This window comes from Rissa tridactyla, chromosome 9 (assembly GCF_028500815.1).
Source record: "Rissa tridactyla isolate bRisTri1 chromosome 9, bRisTri1.patW.cur.20221130, whole genome shotgun sequence".
NCBI classification, from domain to species: domain Eukaryota; kingdom Metazoa; phylum Chordata; class Aves; order Charadriiformes; family Laridae; genus Rissa; species Rissa tridactyla.
In genome coordinates this window covers 21,069,425-21,094,434 of record NC_071474.1, presented here as the reverse complement: position 1 = coordinate 21,094,434, position 25,010 = coordinate 21,069,425, and the positions used below count along the sequence as shown (strand labels likewise).

General features: G+C 38.1%; 1 protein-coding gene across 1 annotated transcript; it reads left to right on the top strand.

Annotated features, from left to right (window-relative positions):
- The first annotated feature begins 1,214 nt into the window (after positions 1-1,214).
- On the top strand, positions 1,215-25,010 carry TSPAN3 (tetraspanin 3). Its single transcript, XM_054213354.1, has 7 exons — positions 1,215-1,371; positions 13,288-13,479; positions 14,613-14,687; positions 18,412-18,513; positions 18,868-19,020; positions 19,324-19,407; positions 24,050-25,010. Exons 1-7 carry the CDS (start codon positions 1,309-1,311, stop codon positions 24,140-24,142), a joined length of 762 nt encoding a protein of 253 aa, XP_054069329.1. The 5' UTR covers positions 1,215-1,308; the 3' UTR covers positions 24,143-25,010.

The window sequence follows — 25,010 nt, the reverse complement described above, 5'->3', positions numbered from 1 at the left end:
ATTAAGGCCCTCAATAAAATGTGTAGTTTCGTTTCCACCCAAGAAGTAAATCAGCTAGAAAAGGAGCGAGTAGAGCAAGCTCACCAAGCAGGGAGAGCAGCTCAGGAAGGACAGGTACCTCTACGAAAAGTGGAGGATTAGAGAGGAGAAACAGAACAAAAGAAAGATCAAGAAGATACCACAATGGCAGAAGAAACAGGGGAGGAGGGGCTTGGTTTGACTAGTGAGATTAGCCAACAAGGCCCCCACAGTGAAGGGCTGGATCCTGGCCACACTGAGAAGAACCTTATGAATAAAAAGGGCAGCAAATCCTGGATGGGTGTTACCTTGCCCTCACTCCCAGAGCCCACGTGCAGTCTCAACAAAAGCGCAGCTTGCATAAACCATGCACGTCTTCTCGTAATTTCTTAAGTTACTTTTCCTTTGTTCTTCCCTGGCGAATCCCACCTTCTCTGGATGCGTCCACCAATTATCAATGGTTGCACTTTCCTCACTGTTGGGTTGTGGAACAACAGCCATGCTCTTTTGCTTCTTTGGAAGCATTCCTGTTCCTGCTAGACAAACGTCCTGATTGAAAATGCATGGTGTTCACTATTAAATATTTCCTCTCCCTGCCTGCCATGCCTGGTACACAGGTCACGTAGTCACTGGGAGCCAGGTTCAGTTTCTCCTTTAAAATCCATCAGTGCACCCAGAGATCTCACAGTCCAACTCCGTGCACCTTTATACTCTCGGCCGGTAGCAGGCTATCAAGGCAGCCCTGCCAGCGAGGTTCTCGTTGCTGTCATTTTGAAAAAGGGGGCTCTTTCATGGACTTGGCTCAGCTCTTGCCCCCAGCACTCCTGACCGGCACCACCCTTCAGCATCCTGGAGGCACAGACCCCTGCCGTCAGCTGGAAACTGAGCCGGGTCTCTTTTTCCCTCACCATCTAAAGGCCTACCGAAAGGTGTCATTAGCTGTGGTACAGGGGACCTCTGAGGACAGGAGGACTGCTGACCACTCCGGACTAAGCTGCCATAGCGGCTGAGACACCACCTCCTCATAAGGGAGAGAAAGTCCTCCATTCCGCACACGTGCCCTCCCAACCGCCCCTCAGTGCCGCGCGGCGGCTCCTTTAAGGGGGAGCGGTTCGCCATCTTAGGTTCCTCCGCCCCCTCCCGCCACGTGACGCCAAGGGCCGCCATCTTATGCTCCCCGCGCCGCCGCCTCAGCTCGTTTGGGTCACGTGGGGAGGGGCCGGCGGCGGAGCGGAGCGGCGCTGAGGGGAGCGGAGCGGCGGGGCCGGCGGCTGAGGGGCGGCGGGCGCCATGGGGCAGTGCGGCATCACCTCCTCCAAAACCGTCCTGGTCTTCCTTAACCTTATCTTCTGGGTGAGCCCGGGGGCGGGCTGGGGCGGGTCAGGGTCTCCGGGCGCGGGGCTGCCTCTCCCTCAGCCCTGCGGTGAGGGCAGGGCCCGGCCCTGAGGGTGCTGCGGGCCGGGGCCGCGCCGCCTCGCCGCTCTCCGGTCCTCGCTCACGTACGGCAGGAGGTGGGAGCGCTCCCCTTCCGCACCCCGCGCCGGTTCAGTTTGTATTTAAAGGCTCTCTGTTTATCAGGCGTCCTGTGCGCCTTCGCGGGGACCCGTGTTTTAGCAGTGGGAGCAGTCCCTTTCCTCCCAGTCCAGCCCGCCCCCCCCCCCCCCCCCGCTCAAAGTTAGGAGGTGGATGAAGCTGAAGCTGTTGCCTCAGTAGCCTGGCAGTAAAGATTTAACGAGCATTAGAAATCTTGAGGTAGAGACGCTTGTGTAATTGAATACAGCTTGAGTTGCCTTATTGAGGTTTTCAGGTCTCTGCCAATTTAATTTCTGTAGATATGCTATGGCCATCTAGTTTTTGGCCTTCTACTTTAAGGATGTCTGTCCCAAATACTTAGTATGGAGCACTGTTTTCTTCCTCGTATTTTTAACACAAGATTAGGATATATATATATATAAAACTTTATAGTCCAAAAGCAAGTCATACGTTTCACTTCTTCCAGTAACCACAGTTGCATTGTAGTATTTATGCATCACTTAAACCTGCCACAACTACAGTTGTGCTGACAGTAAGATAAAAGCTTACCCGGGTTGGTGGAACAGTAGGTTGGTGTAAGTGACCTTTCTGAGGATGGACATACAGGCTGTAGCTTGGCATTATATTCACTTTAATAATTGGCCTGTCAGAACATCACAGCTTTAAATAAATGAAATCAAATTAAAGACTTCTGTAGACTTTAAGAATTCCATTTCTTTTTTTAGCTGATGCATTTCTCATCCTCTAATCCCAGCTCCAGGAACAGAAGATCTGTTGTCGCAGCTGTTCAAAGGTTTCAGCTTTGAAAAAGTAATAGTGGGTAACAAGATATTAGAACATAAAAATGTAGTTATGTATAGCTACATCATTTAATATTGAATGTCATATGAAGTCTAACATGTTATAGGATAAATGTTCTTGTATAAATTTTTACAAAGGTATGCCTGTCATGGATGCCTAAAAATGAATCATGGTCAGGGAAAATGCGTATCTGTGCAGTCTCACCTGCATTTGTGTATACAGCTGTTCAGATAGATGAGCAGTAAATATGAGGCATATTTGATTTTAAGTGGTGTATATTCGGAGTCTGTAATTTTGACTGATGTGCACAGGCTTTGTTCTTTATCTTTGAAGTATGAGGTAGTTACACCAATCATTTACTTCGGCTGTTCGTTTGGAATTGACTTTTTTTGGGTGTGGCTTTTTGTTACATGCACAGTTGCAAATAGCATTAAAAAAGCTATATGATAGCTGCTACATCATATGTAAAGTTTTTGGCTGGACATGTAGTTGTGAGTTGTGTTCTTGATGGCATCATGAAGTAGAGTTTTCTTTAGTTGCTGATATGAATTAGGCTCTGTTTTGAATTAGGCTCTGAATTTTGAATAAATGAAAACAAATTCTGTAAGAACTTTCTCCCCCACCCCAAAATCTTAGTGATAGTTTTCATATTTTATATATTTGAAAGGTATTGTTTATTTGCTGCATTTAGTAATTTAATTGTATGTTGAAATTTGCAATTATTCAGCTTAAACAGTCCATGGGTACAAAGTTATTTTGTGTGATACTGAATCTATTTTTAATGACTCTTTTTGAGACAACCTTGACTTAGTTTAAAATGAACAGATTGTATTTAGGTAGGATGTACTTAATGTCAAATTAAATTTTCACCAATCTTGTATTCTGTAAACCATTTCCAGCCTAAGAAGTCAACTTGTGTTGATAGCTCTTTGGCGGATAGGTAACTGGGTTCCTTGTGCTGGAACAACCTTACCACTCGTCAGCTGCATGTAGAATGAGGCAGGCTTTCTAAAAGTGAGAATTACAAAAATAAATGTTTTTCCTTTATTTCTGCAAGCTATAGCCTAAGAATAGGAAATCTACATACTTTCATCAGAAGTAGTACATCTACATTTTTAAATGGCAAAAGAGAAAGAATTCCAACTCTTGATCTAGTATGTTTCATTTGTTGACTGAGCTGACTGTGCGTTAACATTTGGTGCCCATCTAGTTGACAATGTAATTGCTTCTGTGCTGTTACAGAAATCTTTTGCTTGTCATTCATATGTAGTTCCAATTTTGATAATTAGATCATTCAGATTTCCACTGAGACTTGACAATAGATAACTGCCTGGTCAAGTAGCTATGAAACCTCCTTTAATTGCTTTTATAAATTTAATGGGTCTCTATAGGGTATCATATATAGATCTTATGTATTACCATCATCATCATCATCTTGGTCATCTGTAGTAACAGCAAGTTGCTTCTGCATAGTTTGCTGTTAAACTTTTGCAAGAGTAGCCGATCAAAGTGAATTATAACTTCTTGACACTCTGCCCCCCTGACCATGGGTCTCATTTGTGGGAGGATGTAAATGTTCAGAGTGCTTTGAGCTGTCTTATGAATGCAGGATGTTCAGAATCAAATCACTTCTGCTGCTGAAGAAAAAGCAGAGATGTTTTTGTTAAACTCTGTAGTCTAGGATGTAACTTTTTTTTTTAAAAAAATTTCTTTCAAGCCTTCTGAAAAAGGGAGATCAGGCTTGCTGACAGGTCATAGCCATACCTACTCATTCATCAACTATGACTGCTGACTTTAATGACCCAAACTCTACTCAATTTGCCAGTGATTCTACCAATTGATCTCCTTTTGGAAAGTCTTGTGCTACTTATTAATTTTCTACTTGACACTATAAAAAAATCATCTTATTTCTGTATAGTCTTGTGAAAGCTTTTTTCACATCCTGTTAAATTCTTATATTTTTTTAAGAAAATAGGCTTTAGAAATGATCTTCCTCTTGCCACAGGACAGGTGCTAGTTTGTCATATAGAAAAGAGGATGGGCTTTACACACCTTTCCAAGTTTTTAGTGCGGCACCTGAACAGTTTAGCCAAGTTGTATTTGCAAGGGTGTCAAGCATCAAGTACATTTACTGTAGACCTACCTATTACCTTAAAAACAAAGTACTGCAGGAAAACATGATCATCATGAGTAGTAGTCATCCAGAGTAGCATGATGTTGATCTTGCATGAAATACCTATTTGACTTTTGTATAGTTTGTCAAGGACTGCTTAAGCTCAAAGGTACTTTACAAAGAAATGCATTGATGAGAAGGATCAGTTAAAACTTGCCATTCTTAGAAAGATCAGAGGAGTACAGATCAGATTAATGTGTTTCTTAGTGTTTTGTTGTTATTAGTTTTGGAGTAGATATGGTAAATGGCAAAGGAAGAGCAGTCCTTCATTTGATCTTTATCTCATCTTAAGTTTGCATAAGATCTGTTTTGGTCAACTAGTGACTTCTTTGTTGTTTAGATAGTGCTGAGTCCTTTTCTTTGAAGAAGGGTATTGTATAGGAAGTGGTTGTGATTTGAAAGACAATACATCTTAGAAATAAAAAAAGGAAAATTCTAGTACATCTATTCTCAGAAATATTTTTGGTAGAGTGGAAACCCCAACATCGATTGACCTGTCTGAGGATTTAGGGCATGATGTGATGTTTGTTTTCAGTGTGGAAAGATTAGGATGACTGGTATGACAGACAGACATTAAACTCTAATCTTAAAAAAAAAAAAAAGTTTAAATAGCAGTTGCTAATCAGACATATTTTTTGATATCTTGATGATGAAACGTCGAATCTGACCAATTACAAATAAAAGATGATTATAAAGTATTTGAGAATAGCATGGTTTTTTAAAAAAAACCCCTTTGTTAAAGTGAAAGTTTGCATTCATTTGAAAGAGGAAGAAATAAGTTTACCTGGAACAAATATCTAAAGATCACTATCAAATGTGTTTATTTTGAGAACTCTTAAATTAAGGATTCATTGGGTGACTTGCATAATTCAGTCAAAAGCATTTTGAAGAAATGAGATGAAGACAAGAATGCTAGGGAAGTATTTTCAGGCTTATGTTTAGGATACAGGATAGATGGATAAAATATTCAGAGATGCTTGTAGTCTTGCTTCAGAAGAGGGAGTCTGTCTATTTTATATTCCCAAAGAATATATGTACTTTGACAGCCTGCTCTGCTAAAACGGTCCCTAATACCCTATGCTTACCTTGAGACTCTTTTTCTTCATGTCTGTGTCCTGCTCCTTGCAAAAAGGAATGAACTCTGCTTCTGTGGTACGTTCAACTCAGTAGTTGAGAACTAACTTTTTAAGTTGCTCTTGCAATTATTTAACTGACTTGTAATCATTACTTTTACAGTTCATTTGACTAAGCTATTATAAAACATTCTTTGGTATGATTATTTAGAGAAATCTCAAGGCTTCAGTTCTGTACAGCAAGAATGCTTTCTGCAGTTCTATGCTCACTTTCCTACTTGGGTATGCACACAGTACAGTAACCATAGTATTAGAAATTATTTAGTATTATCTTAGAGGAACTATCTATGCTATCCTTAAAAGGAGCTGCAGCTATCAATGTGTATGTAGTGTGGTTTGGGTTTCTGGTAGAAAAGAAGAAAGAAAATGCAGCAATGGGAGAATTCATTGAAATGTATCGGTAGAAGGACAAAGTAGAAAAGTAGAGCTCACTTCCTCTTACATGTAGGAATAAGCCAAGTAATTTTTCTTTTTCACTGGGAGCTTGAGAATTGTTTCTGATCTGCACTTTTAAAGCTGGGGTAATGAAGAAACTTCTTGAGAGGTTTTTGGTGACAGATGATCCCCAAGGCTACCGATCAGGGATTACTTGACTGAACCTTTTTTTTTTTTGTCTTGAAGTGACTTCTGGATGTGAAATGTTTTGTGTTTCTGGTAGTTTCTATGGTAGTAAAGTGAGTGTATTTGGAGGACTGTAACAGTTTGGAGTCCCGTACATTAAAGAAATTAACTTTTTATCAAAAATTAGGATTTAAAACTCTGGAAGTGTCATGCCCTTTCTGAGTTTTTTTAACAATATTTGGACACAAATATTCAGGTAGTAAACATGGGCCAGGCCCCGATTTTTGGCAAGGCTTTGATTTGCTTTTAAGTAACATGGTAGTTATCATTTATGTTTCTTTACAGGATGAGTTTCAAGTCTTTGTCTGAGATTTTTCAGGATTTTTTGTGTCTGGTCTTGTGCTTAAGAGTAGAGCTACTACCAAACAGATGCAAAAGCAACTTGCAAAGCTAAATGCGGTATCTTTGAGTCATGCATGGAATTTGAAATATCGCTTTACCTGGAGAAACTCCATGGCATGGAGTAATCATCATTGTTCTTGTGCAGGGCAAGGAATCTGGAAACAGTGGAGCACCAGGCCGAGTTACAAATGTGATGACTAAATAGGTGTAAAAGAATGGCTATATTGTTAACATCTGTTTTAGTTTAAAAAAAAAAAAAAATTCCTCAGTCTGGTGTTGCACTGCCTCTTGCAATTAGTGATACTTAAAACATGTAATGCCAAATGCAGAAGCAGCCTAGTTCAGCCTTTTGCTTTAGCTGCAAAAGCATTTGAATTTGAAATTTTTATGCATAGTGTTACAGAATTGAATTTGGCTAGTACAGACAAAGCAGTCTGGCTTACTTGACTCTTACAGGGCTTTGTTTTAAAAGCCTTTAAAATACTTCTAACTATCTTACTAAGTTGAATGGAATTGCTAGTTTTCTTCTCCCAAAGGGTAAGTCAGCTATAACTCAGTGTTCCACTTAAATTATTATTGATGAGAATAAAGTCAAGGGTGTCAGGAAACCATTGGGTTCTAAGGTGGATGGGCACCAAGGTAAGCAAGTAGAGAAAGTAATGTCAAGTATGGGTGTGTATTTGTTTCAGAGCAGAGTGGAGAGAGAGATATGGAGTAGCTAATGGTGAAAAGAATGTAAGAGAAATAAACAGCAGAGATACCCTATAGGGCTTTTGAAGTTAGAACTGAAGAACTAGATTTTGGAGCTCAGAAAGCTAAAAGGAAACCTTAAAGCAGCAGATCGGGGAAACTCTTTCTCTGACAGTAATGGGGCTATCAGTACTCTAGTGTTGGAGAGAACTAAAAATGTTAGAGAAATGGAGTAGTGAGGAAAAAAATGCTTTTCAAGATACTGTTCTAAGAAGTCCAAAAACTGGGTGGCAAACCATGACACCAGTGTCCCTACTTATGGGTAGGAAACATTCAGGCATTGGTATGCATGGAGATATGTAACTCTTAGAAAGAATGGAACTGATGGAACGGTAGACCCTCAAAAATCTCTCCTGGAGTGTATGTTTCTTTGGGATTGTTTGTCTTGTTTTTTTAAAAAGCATGTTTTTATCAGGTTAGAAAGGCAGTGAGAACAAAGATACACTGAAGTGTAACATAAGGCAATACACAAGTTGGGAACATGGTCCTAGGGCAGGATCCAGGCAGAAAAAGTGAGGGACTGTTACTGTGGAAGTGTTTTTCTTACCTTTTTTTTTGGTTCTTTTTATCAAAGACGATGCAGATGGTCCATTTGAGTATACCATAGGTGTATTTTACAATCCCAGTCTTAAAAGATGTTTTAGTAGTGGAGTGACTAATAACTGGCTTTAGAATGGTATCTGCATTACTACCAAAATTCAACAATGGTAAAATTGGCAGTAGTAGAAATTTATAAGTAGGTGTCCTTACCAAAAAGGTGAAATATTCCTTTTACCTAATTGGACATCAGGTGTAAGTGTTTTCTCATAGCATGTAATTCTTTGCTGCTACCTTCATTTTCTTGTTCAGAGAGTATGTGTTTTTCTTAAAACAGTGAATAAAATGCAGATTCTAAAGGGTAAAACACTATTCTTTGGACTAGTTAATTGAAAAAGTAAAAAAAAATAATTCAAAACCTCTTTTTTGTGGGTTTTATTGTGGTCCCAAATTGAAGAAAATTCAATAGCCAGGTAAGCAGCAAAAGTAACAGGAATCACAATGCTTTGTAAAAAAAAAAATCTTTGGACAAGTTTTCATCAGGTCTGTTTGGGAGCAACATTAGTAGGATAGTATAAGGAAGCATTAGTTTGTAAATGGAGCTGCAGTGCCCATGGTTGATAAATAAATGATCAACAGAACAAGTAATTTAAATATCTTTTTACCAGTCATCATCTTAGGTAGCCAAAATTTTAGCTTGCAAACTGCTGCAGTGTGTGAGCATTACTGAAAACATGAAACCAGTTCTTTGTGTGTGTTTGCAGCTTTCTGTGAAACAAACAAACCAATCAAATAAAAAAAAAAAACCCCACCCACAACAACAAAAAACCCAAACCTGAAACTGTTTCAAGGTGCAGCTAGACAGTGAGTAGCCTTGTGCATGTGAAAGGTGAAAGCTGACTGTGAAACAGATGTGGGGCAGCCCAAAGATGGGGTGAAAGCTTACTCACTCTAAGAACCCCAAATTTTAAATATGCTTTCCTGTAATATTCTGAGTGATGTTTATCATTGTGTCAGTAGATCATCCAACTTTCCCTCCAGTTCTTTGCATATTTGTACAGCTTTTAATAACTTCTTAGAGGCCCATGCCAAAGCAATAATATCAAGGTTTTTCTGAACTGTAGGAGGCCCATGTATTTTTAAATTTTTTCTCCGATGAAAAGGATGTCTAATTGTTCAAGCCTTTTGCAACAGTCTTCATTGACTGTGTTTGTCTTGTCAGTCTTTTTAAAGGTTAATTCATCCTAAAATAAAGAGTATGCCACTTCAGGTTCAGTACTACAAGTTAGATGCAAACAACTCTAAAAGGATGTGGAAATGCTGAATAACCAGTTATCTCCCTAGAGCACACATGTGACCTGGCAGAAATTCAGGAGCTGCTGACATCTCTATTCAGAGCCTTGAGCAGATTAAGTTTGAGAATTCTTCCTTCAAGCCCTGTTTATAAAAGACTTATTTGAACTGTGCACAGTTCATATATTTGGCTTCCATTTAGTGACAGGAGATGCATGATTGTAAATGTGTTAGCTTTTTATTCAAATATCTTCGACTTGAGCGAGTTTGGACTTCTACAGATTTACTGTTTACTCTGCAGGATAATAAGCATTGAGATTTGGATTATTTTTTTTATTATCCTTGTGTCTTTACTTGCAATACAGATTTCAGTTTCTCTAGGTGATTCCCTTTTTGAGATGCAAGTGATTTATGCACATGGTACTGTTTTGGGGAGTTGTTTTTGTTTTCTTTTAAAAAGCACGCGTTCAACTTTATTCTTGGGTTGTAACAGGTAACAAGTGTTCATCTAACTGGTGCAGCAATGATCAGTGTAGATTGTATACTTTGTACAGGTAAAACTAGCTCTTTATCTGTAGTCACAGTGTTTATGCTTTCTTTACATTACACATGGTGCTGTGGATGTGGAACAAAACCAAATTGTGCTCAGGACTGGATGTTGAAACTACTGAATTGTGGGAAGGGAGGAAGGACCTCAGGCTAGTCTGGTCCCAATGACTGAACACCTATTTGCAGTTATCTTTGGTTTAGTTTCATCCAAAGCGAGTCCTGTTTTACATTCCTAACATGATTTCAGTGATGCAAACCAGAAGGTAGTAAGTGAAAATTAAAAGGATTGCTTCAAAAGCACTTTCCTAATCCCAGCTAAAATGCTGATGTAGAGACCTCCCCCCTCCCCAGTTTAGAGCAGGCTGAAGAAAGCACCAAGCATCCTGTGGCTGTGGTGTGAAAGGAAAAGAGAAGGCATTTGAAACTTGTTGTTCTGTAGATGAACTGGATAGTGTTGCTGTTTTCACTGTTCTGTGATAGACTAGGTATTGTATCTGTTCAAAGATAATGTTTAACTGTGACACACAGGAAAGGAGTTTTAATCTTCATAGCTTTTAAAATTTATGAAAGCTCCAGCAGGCACCTTAGCTTTCAGGACTTGCTGAAGTGATTCTGAGGAAGGGTTAGCAGTAATTTTTAAGGGTTTGGTTGCTTCATGTCTTTATCTTCAGCTTCCTCATTATTCTAGTGCAAGGTTTATAGACATATGAATGCACACTGCTGTTCCCAAAATTCTGCAGCTTCTTCCACAGAAACACCAGTTCCACAACATTCTTTAGAAGCAAAACCTAAGGCCAAATGCTGTCATGGCTGATTAGTCATTGTAGTACCATGTGGGGAAAGGATTTAGTGAAGTCTTCAGACCAGGCTGCTTTAATCTGAGAAGTCTAAAGAAAAATCTGCATTTCTGATAGTCATTATAAAATATTAATTTTGATAAAAAGCACAGAGTGTGGCCTTGGTTTCTGAGACAATATTTAATCTCTGTATTTGTCAGACTCATCTTATCTGGCATAATACTGGAAGAGCAAAGTTTCTTAAAAGGTATATACTTCTTGAAGTAGGGAAGCAAATCTAACACCTGTAGACAGGTTTTTTTTTTTTAAAAGTTAATCTTTAAAAAGGTTATAGGGGGACCTATATATCTATATGCAGTTTATGAACCAAATTTTTCTTAGGAATGAAGGAAGCCACTTAAATGTCACACAACAGAGAAGGACAAAGGGGTTTACAAATGGTTCTGATTTCAGTTTTATGGTATGTTTTCTGTGCCTGATGCTAGCCACAGCTGTGCGTTTTCATCTGCCACCTTGCAATATACTGTATTTTTAACAAGCATTTTAGTTCTTAGAAATGGGAGATTACATCACTGTCCTGTCATTCACATGCTTCATTGCTAGGCAACAGTTAATGTAATTCCATTGTTCAGTGACACTACTTTGAATCTTTGCTTTGTGTACAGAGATTGTATGTCTGCATTTTGCTATGTTGTACCTAACATGCCAGGATTTGTATAGTTGGATTAGCATTTCAACATCTTTTGTGCAAAGGGGCGATTTTTGTAATAGCTTGTTCACTTCAGATTTTCTTTTCTGGAGAAGATGTCTTGCTGTTGGTCTCTGGCTGTTAATGAATTTTCAGTTTCAGTACCGTTGTATCTACATAGCACCTTGTATTGTATGAATGTGAGCCTCCTGGATGCTTTTAAGATTCCTGCGGAGTACACGCTTACCTTCACTGCAGAAAGGGAAGCAGAGAGTTGAAATATATTGCTCAAATCCATGCAGAACTGATGATACTTTTGAGCTGGCTCTTAGTACCTTTTTCTTTGACATAGTGTTTCTGTAACACGCAGCAGGGGATGTTCCATACATAAAGTATTATTCTAGTAGTGTTTATGGAGTATTGTTTTATAGGAAGTAGTTGCAGTAATATTGCAGTACATCTAGTACATAGTAGCAAACAGTGATGAAATACTAGGTACCAGTCATCTTATGTCTTGTCTTGTTCTGTGCCACACTGAACAGGTTGCCCAGGGAGCCTGTGGAATCTCCAGCCTTAAATTTCAAGACTTCGGACAAAGCCTTGAGCAACCTAGTCTGAACTCATTGTTGACCCTGCTTTGAGCAGGAAATCAGACTAAATGATCTTCTGACGTCCCTCCTGGCCTGAATTATTAATTGACTCTTTGATTCTACAATAGCATGACCCAGTCCTGTAGTATTATAGTTACTGGAATTAGCTATGTGTGTGTCTATCTGCCCTCCTCTTGTCAGTGCGGGGATAGGGTTAGTTACAAGGCCACTGAGTGGGAAAGGAGGGCTGGAGGCAGCCTGCAGTGTTCTTCAGGTGAGAGCTGAAGTGTGTAATATTGCAGTTGAGTGAACTCTTGTGTCTAGGATTGTATCGTAATGGTGACACTACCCTTTACAGCAGAATGAAATTCCCCAGATCACATCTTAGTCATTGCGTCTTCTGAGTGGATTGTTTTAGCTTAGCCTTGTATTGGGACACCAGAAAAGTGTGTACGATGTTCAAGTTATGTTGTCTGTCAAGCAAATATTGATAAGGGCCTTTTATTTTGAAATAATTGTATGTTAGCTGGCTCCTCAAGTAACAGCTGTCTGTCCTTCACTAGGTCTGCTCAGCTTAAAGTTAATGAAGGTATTGATGTGTTGGTTATTGATGTGTGTGTAACTATAAGGGAGGTAAGGTCATATCAGATTGATATAAGTGCTTTGGCTTAGTGTTTTAAATCTATATAGTGGTAGATCCATCCTGCAGTTCTTATTTGCAGTAACTTTAAGTGATTTTTTTTTTTCTTTGTAATAAAGACTATTTTCTGCAATGATCCTTCTGAGAATATCTCTTAAAAGTTTTGTGGCATGTGTCTCTAGGTATTTGGTTCTTTCTAAATAATTAGTGTTTTAAATTTGTTCCTACCTGCTTTGTTGGTTAGAATCAGATTTTCTAGTGCTGTGAATGCTTCAGAAAGGCTGTTGTTTCTAGCAGATCATCTTTCCCTAGCAGAGGTTAGAGTTCGTAATGTGTGTATCTATTTGTTCTAACATTAAATCATAGGTAGTAATCAGCAAAATGGAAGTAGTAGGTAAATAATGGCAGATAAGAGCTGCATACCTGTTGTGAAAAGCTGTTGAATAGCAAATAACTTGCTGTTTGGATGGGCTGGAATCCATGGGAGGGAAGTATTTGAGAACAGGGAGCAAGATCTTGGTTTTCATAGCATGGTTACCCTCCTTTCTTGACTACATGCCTCAGAATACTTCCAGAGTGTAGTCAAAACTAAATCTGCCTAGATTAAATGTAGCTTGAAAACTACCGGCTAGCCTGCATTTGAGATGTTCCAAATAAACATATGCTATAACCTATCAAAGATGTCTAAATTTAAAAAAAAGAATCTATTTTCTGAGGAAGACCACTTTATGGTGTTTGAGAAAATAAATGTTGCAAAATAGCCTTTCTGAAAGGAGAGTTTGGTGTTCAAAGAAACTTGTCATGTTATTGTGTTTATTGTAGGCAGCAGCAGGCATACTGTGCTACGTGGGAGCCTATGTGTTCATCACATATGATGACTATGATCACTTCTTTGAAGATGTCTACACACTAATTCCAGCAGTTATTATCATAGCTGTGGGAACACTTCTTTTTATTATTGGACTCATTGGGTGCTGTGCCACAATTCGTGAAAGTCGCTGTGGACTTGCTACGGTAAGTTACAAAGTTTTTATATGGTGGTGTTTGCCTGTTTTATATTTGGCTGCCTTCTCTTTTAATAGACTTCTAAAATATTTTAAGTTTGTTCTAATCTTACTTTATGGCCTTAAGTGTTTTCCCCTTATGTTTTGTTAAGAACGTCTTATTTCAGTTTTCTGTTCTGAATAATGATGTTAAATTAGCTGGTTCTGGCAGCAGAAGGCTCCTCAGTTTTACCTTTTTTAGAACTGTGGTTATCTCCTTAAAAAAAAAAACTTGAAACCATATCATTAAGTCGTAAGAGTTTTAAAATCTCACCTTTATCTGTTCTGGTTGAAAAGCTGAAATTGGACAGAGAATGGTGAGCCAGGAGCCTTCTTGATTTAAGTATCTTGCATCAAGTTTAACTGAGAGTTGTTATGATCATAGAATGGTTTGGATTGGAAGGGACCTTAAAGATCATCTAGTTCCAACCCCCCCTGCCCTGGGCAGGGACACTTGCCATTAGACCTGGTGATGCCTAAATATTTTTCTGTATGGCTTAATTTGGACACTTGGTCTGCAGTATTTTATGTCACGTGTTTCCAAGCATTTTAACTGTAATTTTGTCTTGAGAATTAGGTAGAAGAGAGGCCAGTATTTAAACTGTCCCCATGGGGGCAGCGGGGTGTCAGAGTGTTTTTGATACTGTGTAGACTTCTTTAACAGTTTTCTTTTAAAGTGCTCCTAAATTTACCAAGACAAATGCATATCTTGCTGTCTCTGTCAGTTCTTACAGGGCTTAATCTGAAGAAATGTTCCCTTAGTCCATCTACTGCTCTTAGTAACAGACTGGGTAGCTTCTTTGATGTGACATTCCTATTTATCTGATAGAAAAAAGATTGAAAGAAGCACTTGATTAAAGCACTCCAGTGCGGTGTTTTCAGTCCTAATGATCAGCACTTGCCTGGCTGGGTAGCTTCTTAATACTTGGTGAAGCCATGACACTAGCTTATTGAATTAAGTTAATTCTGAACTCATTTAGTCAGCTGCCTGCTTTACTGTTAAATCAAAACCTTACCTGAAAAATTACTTTAAATAGCAAAATCTACATGGAAAGCAAATAGGTATAAACTATTTGCACAGCCACACTTGATTATATTTTACAGTTTGTGATCATCCTGCTCTTGGTTTTTGTCACTGAAGTTGTGGTGGTGGTTCTTGGATACATCTACAGAGCAAAGGTAATAACTTCTCAATTTCAGTAAATGTTTTGTTGTGAAATGTGACCAAAATACAGAGATATAGTCTTTACTGTATTTGATTCTGTAGAATTGTTAATGGGTATTTAAGGGAATAAAACTAAACCTCTAAGTGGGCTAATTTGAAATATCAGTATCTTAAAATTTAAAACATAAATATTCTTCAAAGCAAAAAGTTTTCTCAGAGGCAAAAGAAATACCTATACAGTTGAACGATACTAATCACTAACAGTTAAACAGTAGAGGGGAATTCTGGTAATTGGTACCTTTCCATTTTCCAGATGGTCTTCTAATTTATTTATGCTTTGACTTTATGAATTATTTAGATTACGCAATATTTGAACATAGGGTGTATTGTTTTGATACGCAATAACTTAAATGTCTTATGTTTTGGTGTACAAACTAACACTGCATAATAATAAAATCAAATAGATTGAATGTGTTAATGTATACTGTCTAGCTTTATACATGTTGTTGACAAGGGTTACGGCTAAACAAATTATGACTTCTCCCACTGTTTGCTGGAAGTTAAGGACCAGGGAAATAAAATTGTGTTTCTACCAGCATAATACGTGGCAGAAATATACCACGTGGTATTAGAGATACCACAATGTAGCTTGAAGAAAAGAAACTTCTAGCTAGCACAGTTTCACTGGCTTTTGTTATGTCTACATCTAAATTTTGCCAAAATATTAGTAGAAAAGGCATTTTTAGCTGTGATGTGTAGTATGATCACATCATAGGAGATTCCAGTGATATCTTAAGAGCAAGCTGAACTATAACACCAATTGCCTTTTTTTTGGCCTTCTAAACATCCCAGGTCTTAATAGTTCAGTATTGTCTCCTGCTTGCTTTCTCCTGCTATCCTGGAAGAATCAGTGAGACAACCATTAAGTAAAAATCTAGAGTTTTTGCTCGGTTTACAAAGGAAGGCTGCCTTGAATAAACAGCTAACAAGAGGACCTTGAACTACGCATTATAAATCTGATTTGATAAGTTAGAATAGGTTGCCTCAACAGAAATGCTCTATCGGTGGTGCTTAAATTCAGGTTATGTTTTTCTCATGGTCTGTACTTGATTTCTGGTGTCTTGGCAGTGCACTGAGAAGATCATTTGGGACTGAGACTTGTAGTGGAAGGAAGTACAACTGAGAATGGGGAAACATGTTGAATTCTTACATGTTAACTTGAATGGTTGCCTTCTGCTCCAATACTTGCAGAGACATAGTGTATTACAGTGTAGTTATTCAGGAATTACTGTGGATCTGATCTGTACTAAGCTGTGGTCATCTTACTCTCTTTTGCATTCCAGTCTTAAAGTGTCTCACTCTTTTCCAGTTAACAGCATTCAGAGCAGATAAAATCAGATGCATAGGTCTTTCTTCCCTAGCCCATCTGAAATTACACACTTGAAACACTTAAGTGTTTGGATTGGTCCCAGCTGCATGTTCGTTCCTCTTGCCTCTCATTTTTGCCTTGCTATCATAGTTTCACAGCTGTAAGTAATACAGGGTCAGAGCTTAGGGGAAGAGGGAAGGGTAGTTTCTTCTTGGTGATGGCATGGTCTTATGTTAAGCCATTTCTGGGAGTCAGTATTTGAAAACTAAATCTTAAATGTTTTGAAAGGACAGACAGGTGTTTTTAGTAAAGATGGCAGTTTTCTACTACCCTGCAGTACTTAGCATCTTAAACTATTGTTTTCAAGTGCAGCAGGAATGTCAGAAATAACTCAGATTTATTACCAGTGAACTGGAAGGTGAAATCTGTTTAGATTTCTCATTATTTTTGCCAGGATAAATAATGCAGCTCTGTGCTTTCCTAATTTTGTTCTGTTGTTTCTGACATGGCATGTATAGATCTGTGGGGTTTTTGGTTGTTGGTAGTTGGTTGTTTGTTGGTTTTTGTTTGTGGTTTTTTTTTTTTAAAAGGCACCCAGATCATCTTAGAATTACTTTAGTGTTGACTGCACAAACTTCCAAACAAAAGGAAAAATTGAAGTCATGGCAGTTGTTCATCAAAACCGTTGGTACCAATAGACTGAGTATAGTGCCTCAAAGTGGCATTGTGCCCTTGTAAGTTAAGATACAATGACTGATCTAAAATCGCTTAATTTTCCAACATGCCTCTTGCATGTGTGGACCCAATTGAGACTCTACTCCTTCAGAACAACACGAACAACATGAAGCATGCCTAGGTCATATTGTGATAGACTGACTTGCTGCAGAATCTGCTAGCAATGGACCTTACCAGTAAAAGTAAGGCTTTCAGTAACTGGCAGTAGGGATTAAACAGGCTGTCAGCAGTTTGAGGGATTACTGGCTTTTTTTCCCCTGGGTAGAGTAGTTCACTCTCTCCATTTTTCCTTAAAACCTGCCAGTTAGCTAGAGCTAGTGACTTCTGTTTGGATTGTATATAATTTGCATGACTTTCAGGCATAATGTTGCCCTAATTGAACCATAAGCCAAATGATATACAAGCAAACACTGAAATAAATGATTTAAAAACCTATGTGACAAATTGAACAGCTGTTTTGTTATATGAATCAAAGGTGTTAAATCATCAAACAATTGATTTTAAGCTAGTCTGAAACGAGTTGCCTGTGCAGGCTACAATGACTTTCAAATCATACCTGTCTTGATACAGTGTTACTTGTAAAGAGAACCAGCACTCTTGGGGGAGGGTGGGGGATGAAGCTTGTGCTATTGCTGCAGAAATTTCTTCCCTTAAAGCATTTAAGGGAATGATGTGTTCGCAAGACCTTCCTACTGTAACTTGCAAATTTAAACAGTATGCATGCTTAGTTAATGCTCAGCCCTAAGATGACATTCCTTGTACATAATTCTGGTTGAATGTGATAGAAAAAAAAAAAACAAATTGGAGCTAATCTTCCTATTGTATGAATGTTTAGCTACACCAAACTTTCTGTGCATTTAAGTTACAGTTTACAGTGAAATATATTACTTAAAAGGTTCTAGTAAGATATTCTCCAAAATGGGCATTATAAGATGCCTTTTTGGGTGACAAGTGGTGATTCTTGTGTAGCATCCATTTCCAACACGTGTACTTGACAGCATCTTTAGCAGCTTGACTCATCCGCAGTAGCTTTAGGAGCTATTCCAGTAGCTGTTGCTATGTACAACGTACTGCCATCAGCATTTCTCAGGAGGTGTGGGGGGGACTGGGACTGAACAGAGAGCCAAAAGACCTCATCTTTGAGAATTTACCTGTGCTTCAATCAGAATGGGGAGAGCAGGTGTTATGACTTAGTTATATTCTTGTGGTCCCAAAGGGAACGAGTTAGTCCAGATGGTTATACTGGTTTTGGTTTGGAACTTTGAAGGAGGAGGAGGAAGTGGAAAGGTGAATGCATGCTCTTAGGGAGAGCCCTTAACTTCATGGAATGTCTGCCACAGTGTCATAATAAAAGTGATTTCCTTTCTGAGATACACTGCAAAGCTACTTTGTCTAAAATCTTACAGAAGATGGCTGCTTTGTTTTTTCTCATCCATTAGCTGCAAGCTAGCAGCATCTTTGCAAAAGTCAAGTTAGAATTTTAAGAAGCAGTACTACCAAAGTCTGCTGACTTCAGGTGATAGGGAATTACCTTGGTTTCCTGAGTTGCTATAATTAGAAGTAAGATTATTTTACCTAGCCCTGTACTACTTGCGTTGGTGTGCTAATGCAGATGCTGTCCTAATACTTCACAGGTGGAGGATGAAGTTGATCACAGCATTCGGAAAGTATACAATGGGTACAATGGGACAAACCCTGATGCAGCCAGTCGTGCTATTGACTATGTACAGAGACAGGTGAGACTGCAAGACACATGGGAACTTTTCAGTCAGATGCTGTGTTGCTCTGCTGCTTGTGTAGCACATAATCCTCCATTCTGACAGATCTAGGAAACAGCTGATTAGTCAATAAATAGCTTAACTCAGTTAAAATTAGTAGAATTATGACATTGTTGATGGGGAGATGCATTTTGTGTAACTGGCTATCTATGAATCAGTGTTTGGATTCAAACTTTTAGTACTTATGTATTTTTCTGCAATGGAACAGAATCTTAATGTGCTTGTGTTCTTAGTAATGCAATTAGAATTGCTGTCTCATCCCACTTCTTGACTGATAAACTGATAAGGCTCTTTACCTATATGATTTTTCAGTTGCGCTGCTGTGGGATCCATAACTATTCAGACTGGGAGAATACTGTCTGGTTCAAACAAACTAAAAATAACAGTGTGCCGCTTAGCTGTTGCAAAGCAACCCTCAGCAATTGTACTGGCAGTTTGACCCGCCCCATGGACCTTTATTCTGAGGTAAGACAGCCAAAGTATGAACTTACGTAGCCACATGCTTTTGCTGACAATAATTTAATTTTATTTTTAGTGGGAGCATGAAGTTTTGGGTGTATTTACTTTTATCAGGAAATAAATGTGGTTTCTAGATGGGGGGGAGGGTGTGTGGAACCCTCCTTTTTTCATCTGCGATATATGAAGTAATGACTTCTTTAGTGTTTGGATTCTCTTTCTGCCCTGTTTGATGCTTTTGGGGGTGTTTTTTGGGGGGGGGTGTGTCTAAACGTGGTTGACAGGTGGATATAAGAAGTCTGCTTGTTTCAGGGGTGTGAGGCTCTGGTTGTGAAGAAGCTTCAAGAGATCATGATGTATGTCATCTGGGCAGCACTAGCATTTGCTGCTATTCAGGTAAGAGAACATTCTTTAGCTGTAAACTTTTTCTCACATGAAATTCTAAACTACTCTCCAGGTTATTGCAAGTGTGCACAGAATGATGACAGCCTTAGTCCCTCCTTGGTTTGGGGGATAAATGAGCATCAGTCAAAAGGCTCTAAACACTTCAACATAGAATTTCTCAACCATGCATGGTCTAAAAACCTTTGTGGATATATATTCTGTTAGATTTGAAGATAGCTGAACAGTCAGTGTTACATGTAGTAATCTACTAGAATGTAAATAGTAAAATATTTCTTGAAAACTGATTATCTAAGTGTTATGACTCTGCTCTGAGGGCATTTCACACTTTTTCATAATATTTCATTTCCAACTTTAAAACAGATAGCTCATACTTCATGCCATTTTAGAGGTACATCATCTTAACTGTGCTTCATGACATACAAATAATGTCGAGACCACCCAGGAGATACACCAGGGTTTTTGACAGCATGTTGTGCTCTTGTTCAACTGAGCTTTGCATTGTGTAGACCCTGCCTACTTAAAATTGAGCACAGGCTGTCTCCCATATAACTTTAGCTGTTACAATTACCCTGGCCATAAAAAAGTAACTGAGGAAATACACTAATGTATATCTCAGTATTTATTTGGATTTTTTTAAAAAGACTAGGACTGTCTTCTAAACTTATCTGTAAAATTGGAATTTTGAATGCTTATCAATTTGACCGGCTTAGTACATTAATCACATTATTTTCAGACTGTGCCAATGTTACGGCTTCTGAGAAATGTAGTACATATGCTGAATCCCAAGAGACTTGAAAATTAATTTCAAAGTTAGTTTTGTGCTCTTAATAGCATTTAAATTCAGAAAACACTTTTCCTCATGAGTTAGGCAGTTTAGACACTTTTGTTTTCTAAAGCAGCTTTTGAGCTGGATTGTGTGTTTGAAGGTAAATAATCATTTGTAAGCAATCTTGTGGAAATATGATTGATTTTCTATTTCAATGCTACAAGGATATACTCATAGGTAACACTGTGTACAGTAATATTGTTGAATTGTCCAGAACCAGATTACTTCAGCTATGGAACTTTAAATTTGGTGATATCTGTAATTAGTCTTCTGAACGAAGGTATTTTTTTAATTGCCATTGTTAAAACTTTAACTGTTGAAGCAGTATTTAGTCTGCTCGAATGCTGAAATATGTTTGTATAATGTAAATGAATGTATTTTCCACAGCCATGGCTACTGTGGCAGACTTTCTGTGTAGGAGAACAATGTATGTTATGAGGCTGGGTGAGCTAAATCCCAAGAGGAGGCATTATTCCTACTTTTGCAGTTTGCAGGTTAATGGGTCTGCCCCAAAATGTGGCACAGTTATAATCCTCTCTGGGATTGGGCCAGAATTTCTGACACATGCTTGCAATGAAAATGTGGCTGCTTGCATCCTTCTGTTATTCCTGGCTCATCAATTCTAGGCAAGCTTGTGTTGTATCCCTTCTGCAGTGGGTGCTCTTTGATGCGTCTCTGTCAGTAATCAAGCTATTGGCAGAAACTACGTATTGTATAAACAGTTTGTCAAGAAAATAAGATTAATCAGAGAAATTTCTTTGCTAGTGCTGCAGTATAGCATTTTGAAATTTTCTTGCTTAAAATAAGCTACATGATACCTGTTCAGAAAATGAATAGAATGAAGTTAAATATAGAATACAGGGTGTTGGGAATACCTTTGAAATTTCTTTCTAGTAATATTCATTGAGTGGTAATCACATTTAAGTCTATCAGAGTTTATATTCTTCTATCTTTGCTTACAGTTCAAATGGTTGTAAATTCACATGTTCTAAAAAGACACTAGTTTCAGTCAAGCTGATACTGAACAGTATTCAGACATTCTATTATTTATCTCCTGAAACTTCAAGACATACATTTTGATATCCTCTTACTTGTAATAAAGAATTTAAGTATGTACTTAGCCTGATTCTCAGCAAAATAGTCTGTGGAATAATTGAAATGGATATAAGAGCATTAACTTCAGCAAATGACCTGTTACCTTGGTCATGTCCTGTAAACTTAGAGGAGTAATTATGTTTTTCTTACATTTTGGTGAATTTTACTACCTCTTCCTATACTCACTGCATAGAGTCCACTCTGAACTGATTGTTATTTCATATGTTACGCAATAAGGTTGTCCGAAGTTCATTACCTCTTACATTCAACAAATTTAGCCTTCAGTACTTTCTTTAAAATGAAAAGGCTGAGGAGAATTTTTGCAAGGCTTGGCATTTGTGGAAAACTTAAGTCTTTTCTGCATAGAAGTAATTTTTGGTATGTTCATGTTTCAGTTACCATGGGGATCTTCGCATGTGCAATAGTTCCCTGGTCTTGACTACAGTGACAGCACAGAACTAATAATAAATAGGAGGCAAACTGAAGGGAGCAAAGGCTTTGCAGTGCAATAGAAGTGCTGCTTAATTAGCTGCAAAGTTCATTCTTAAAGATAGCTTTTGTAGTTAGTGATCATTTACAAGATACTGAGGTTGACATACGTACGTACAGCCAGTGAGCCTTTTTGTATGAAAAAAGCAAATTGGTTTGAAAGATTGGATATAGTTATTGCTAACTGGCAAATTTAAAAAATGGATAAAAGCAACTAAACAAACCTTCTGACTGTGGGATATTTTTAAACTTTTCAGAGGATTGAAGAGGAGGATGCATGGATCCTTCCTCAATACAGACTTCTAAAATATTTTTCTTCACAATATTAAGTAGCAACTGAAAAGAAACAGAATCAAATGCCTTAGAAAAGGTTGCAGAGGTGCTGACATTTTTTAAGATTATATAATAAATCATTTCTGTAGAGAAAGTTCAAATATGGGAGTTATTTCTGTATTTAAAGTGAATTCTAGGAATATACTCAGTGGCCTCCTGAAGGATATAAATGTTTTAAATAGTAACTCAAAACCTTGATTACAGGAGGTTTTATTATAGTACCTGATTGTTTCAGATTTCACACAAGACTGTATAAATTGAATGTCTTTGAGTCATTGAGCAGGATTATCTTTGTGTGAATAACTGCAAATGTGATGGAACTACTTTTATTTGACATACATGACTAGAATGAATTATAGCAAAAGACTAAAGGAAGTGTTTCTATGCAGCGTACTTCATATAATCCTTGTTTTGAACAGAGAGAAAGATGAAGTTCTTGTACTTGCAGGCTGCAAGCCTTCTTCAGAGTTCTGTAGCTGCTGGCAGCTACAATAAACCCTCCATCTCACAAGTCTAACTTAAGGTGTTTTTTTTAATTGTGGATGTTACCTCTTCATTTAGAAGTGCTGTGCCCATGAAGAGGCATTCTCTCATGTAACTCTGTTTTTTCTCTTATGGATATACCAATATGAGCAACCTGATCTAGTTGAAGATGTCCCTGCTCATTGCAGGGGGGTTGCACTATAGATGGCCTTTAAAGGTCCCTTCCATCCCAAACTCTTCTATGATAAGATCTATTTGGAGTCAGCCTGAACTGGAACCACCCAAGTACTGATGAAAAGTGAAAAAGGTGCTGTATTTACCAACAGGCTGAAGTGCTATACTCTAGGTTACTCTGCATGTGCTTTTTTGAACCTGAGATGGTTTCTGCTATAGATCCAAAGCAGATAATGCACTCCAGACAAAGAGTATTATTAATCTTTACAGCTTGTTCCTTTCCAGGAAATTAAAAGCTTACACTAGAATTTCATCATGCCTCTTTTTAATAACTGCTATTTAGAGTTAGGAGTTTTAAAACATTCTCTATTCAGTCTTTCAGCAGGCTTGAGTACTATTTTGCATGTACCATCATTTAGTTTTAAAACTTGTTACACATGTGATGTTTGCATCAAACTTTTATTTGTCCCAGTACTGGTATATTCACTGGGTTTTTGCTGTATCAGTTACTGCAGATTATAGAACACAACACTATACCTGATTATTTTTTTTTAGTAGGTACAGTCTTATTCTACCTTCAGTAAACGTGCAGCTTCTGCAAAATGTCATGTCCTACATCCCTGATTACATCCATCTGATTTAAAGCTTGTAAATGTATACTTGGTGATCATAGCCTAAATTCCTGGCAAACTTGCCAGCACAGTCCTAGTACTGTGAATTTTAACATCAGCAAGATGTCTAAAAGTGAATAATTCACATTGGACGTAAGCTTTCTAATATGTTGTGTTAACAGAGATTGAGCACTTGAAAGAGGCTTCAGCAGTGAAGTAGATTCATAAAGTTTTCCTCTTTCTCATTATAGCAATTAGAGGCTAATGCATTTGAATTTCACTTTGATTCTTCATGCTAGATATGGTATCTAAAAATTGGTACCTTTCATGAAAAAAAAACATTAATTTCTTCCATCTGAATTGTTGAGGCAGAACACAAGTGATTGACCCAAAAAACTTTTGTTGAGGATGTCCAAGACAATCTTGCAAGAAAATAAGGCTGGAGTTTGTGGCGCTTGCTTTTTTGCATCAGGAAAAGAAGCTTTTTCAAGAGCAATGCATTTGTTGCCATTTTCCTTAGGGAGAATTACAGTCTTTCAGAGCATGCTGACACTTTCTGTGCTGAGGTTAAATCTCTTGAAGTACGTTGTACTCAGCTTGTTCCCTTTTTTTGTCTCCATAGCTTCTGGGCATGTTGTGTGCCTGTATAGTACTATGTAGGAGGAGTCGGGATCCTGCCTACGAACTTCTCATCACTGGTGGAACCTATGCCTAGAAGAGAAGGCGAACACACAGTTCGATCGTATCTCACTTATGTGGAAGGTGAATGGGCCGGGTCTCCTGCGAGAGCTTTCTTGCCCTCAGCTTAGTCAAAGCACACCTTTCACAGATGAGGACAGCCGTACTGTACACTGGTGATGGGCAAAACAACTCAGCTTTACACACACCCATATAATTACCTGTGACTTCCACTGTTCTAGCCAGCTATTCATGTATCTAAATGTTTTAGTATAACAGTAAAACTTTCTAATTTCAGAACCATTTGCAAGTTGAGTGTAATTTGGTTGATAGGAAAGTTAAAGGATGTGTGTCTACTTTGGTAGATTACCTCTAAGCATTAACTGGCTGAATCTTGCATATAGAGAGAGGATTTTTTTAAGCCTTCGCTACATGGAACTTTCTTGGCCAAAGTTGTACAAAGGAAGCCAGCTGTATTTAATTTGAGAAAAAAACATTTTAATCTTGCCCCTCACCAGTGTCACTTTTAAAAAAACACTTAAGTCCAGTACACTTTATATATATATATATATAAAAAAAAGTACAAAAAAAAAAAAGACTAACCAAAATTTTAGGATTGTGTGACTGCAGTTTTGACCTTTTGAGATCAAATCTTTCAGACATTAGTGGTTTAAAATACAAGCTGGCTTTTCAGGAGTATAATGTATGCACTACTGTTCTATAATGAAATATTTCATTTTTCTATGAAGAGCGGTTTTATGTGTTGAGTGAACTGTTAGACTGTAGATCTTAAATTGGTTTGGAAACAATGTAGCTGTGTAGAGTAGCAAAGTAGTATGTGAAAGTGATCTCAACTGTAAATAGTAAACCTGATTAAATAAATCTCTGTATATGCTCCCTACAAA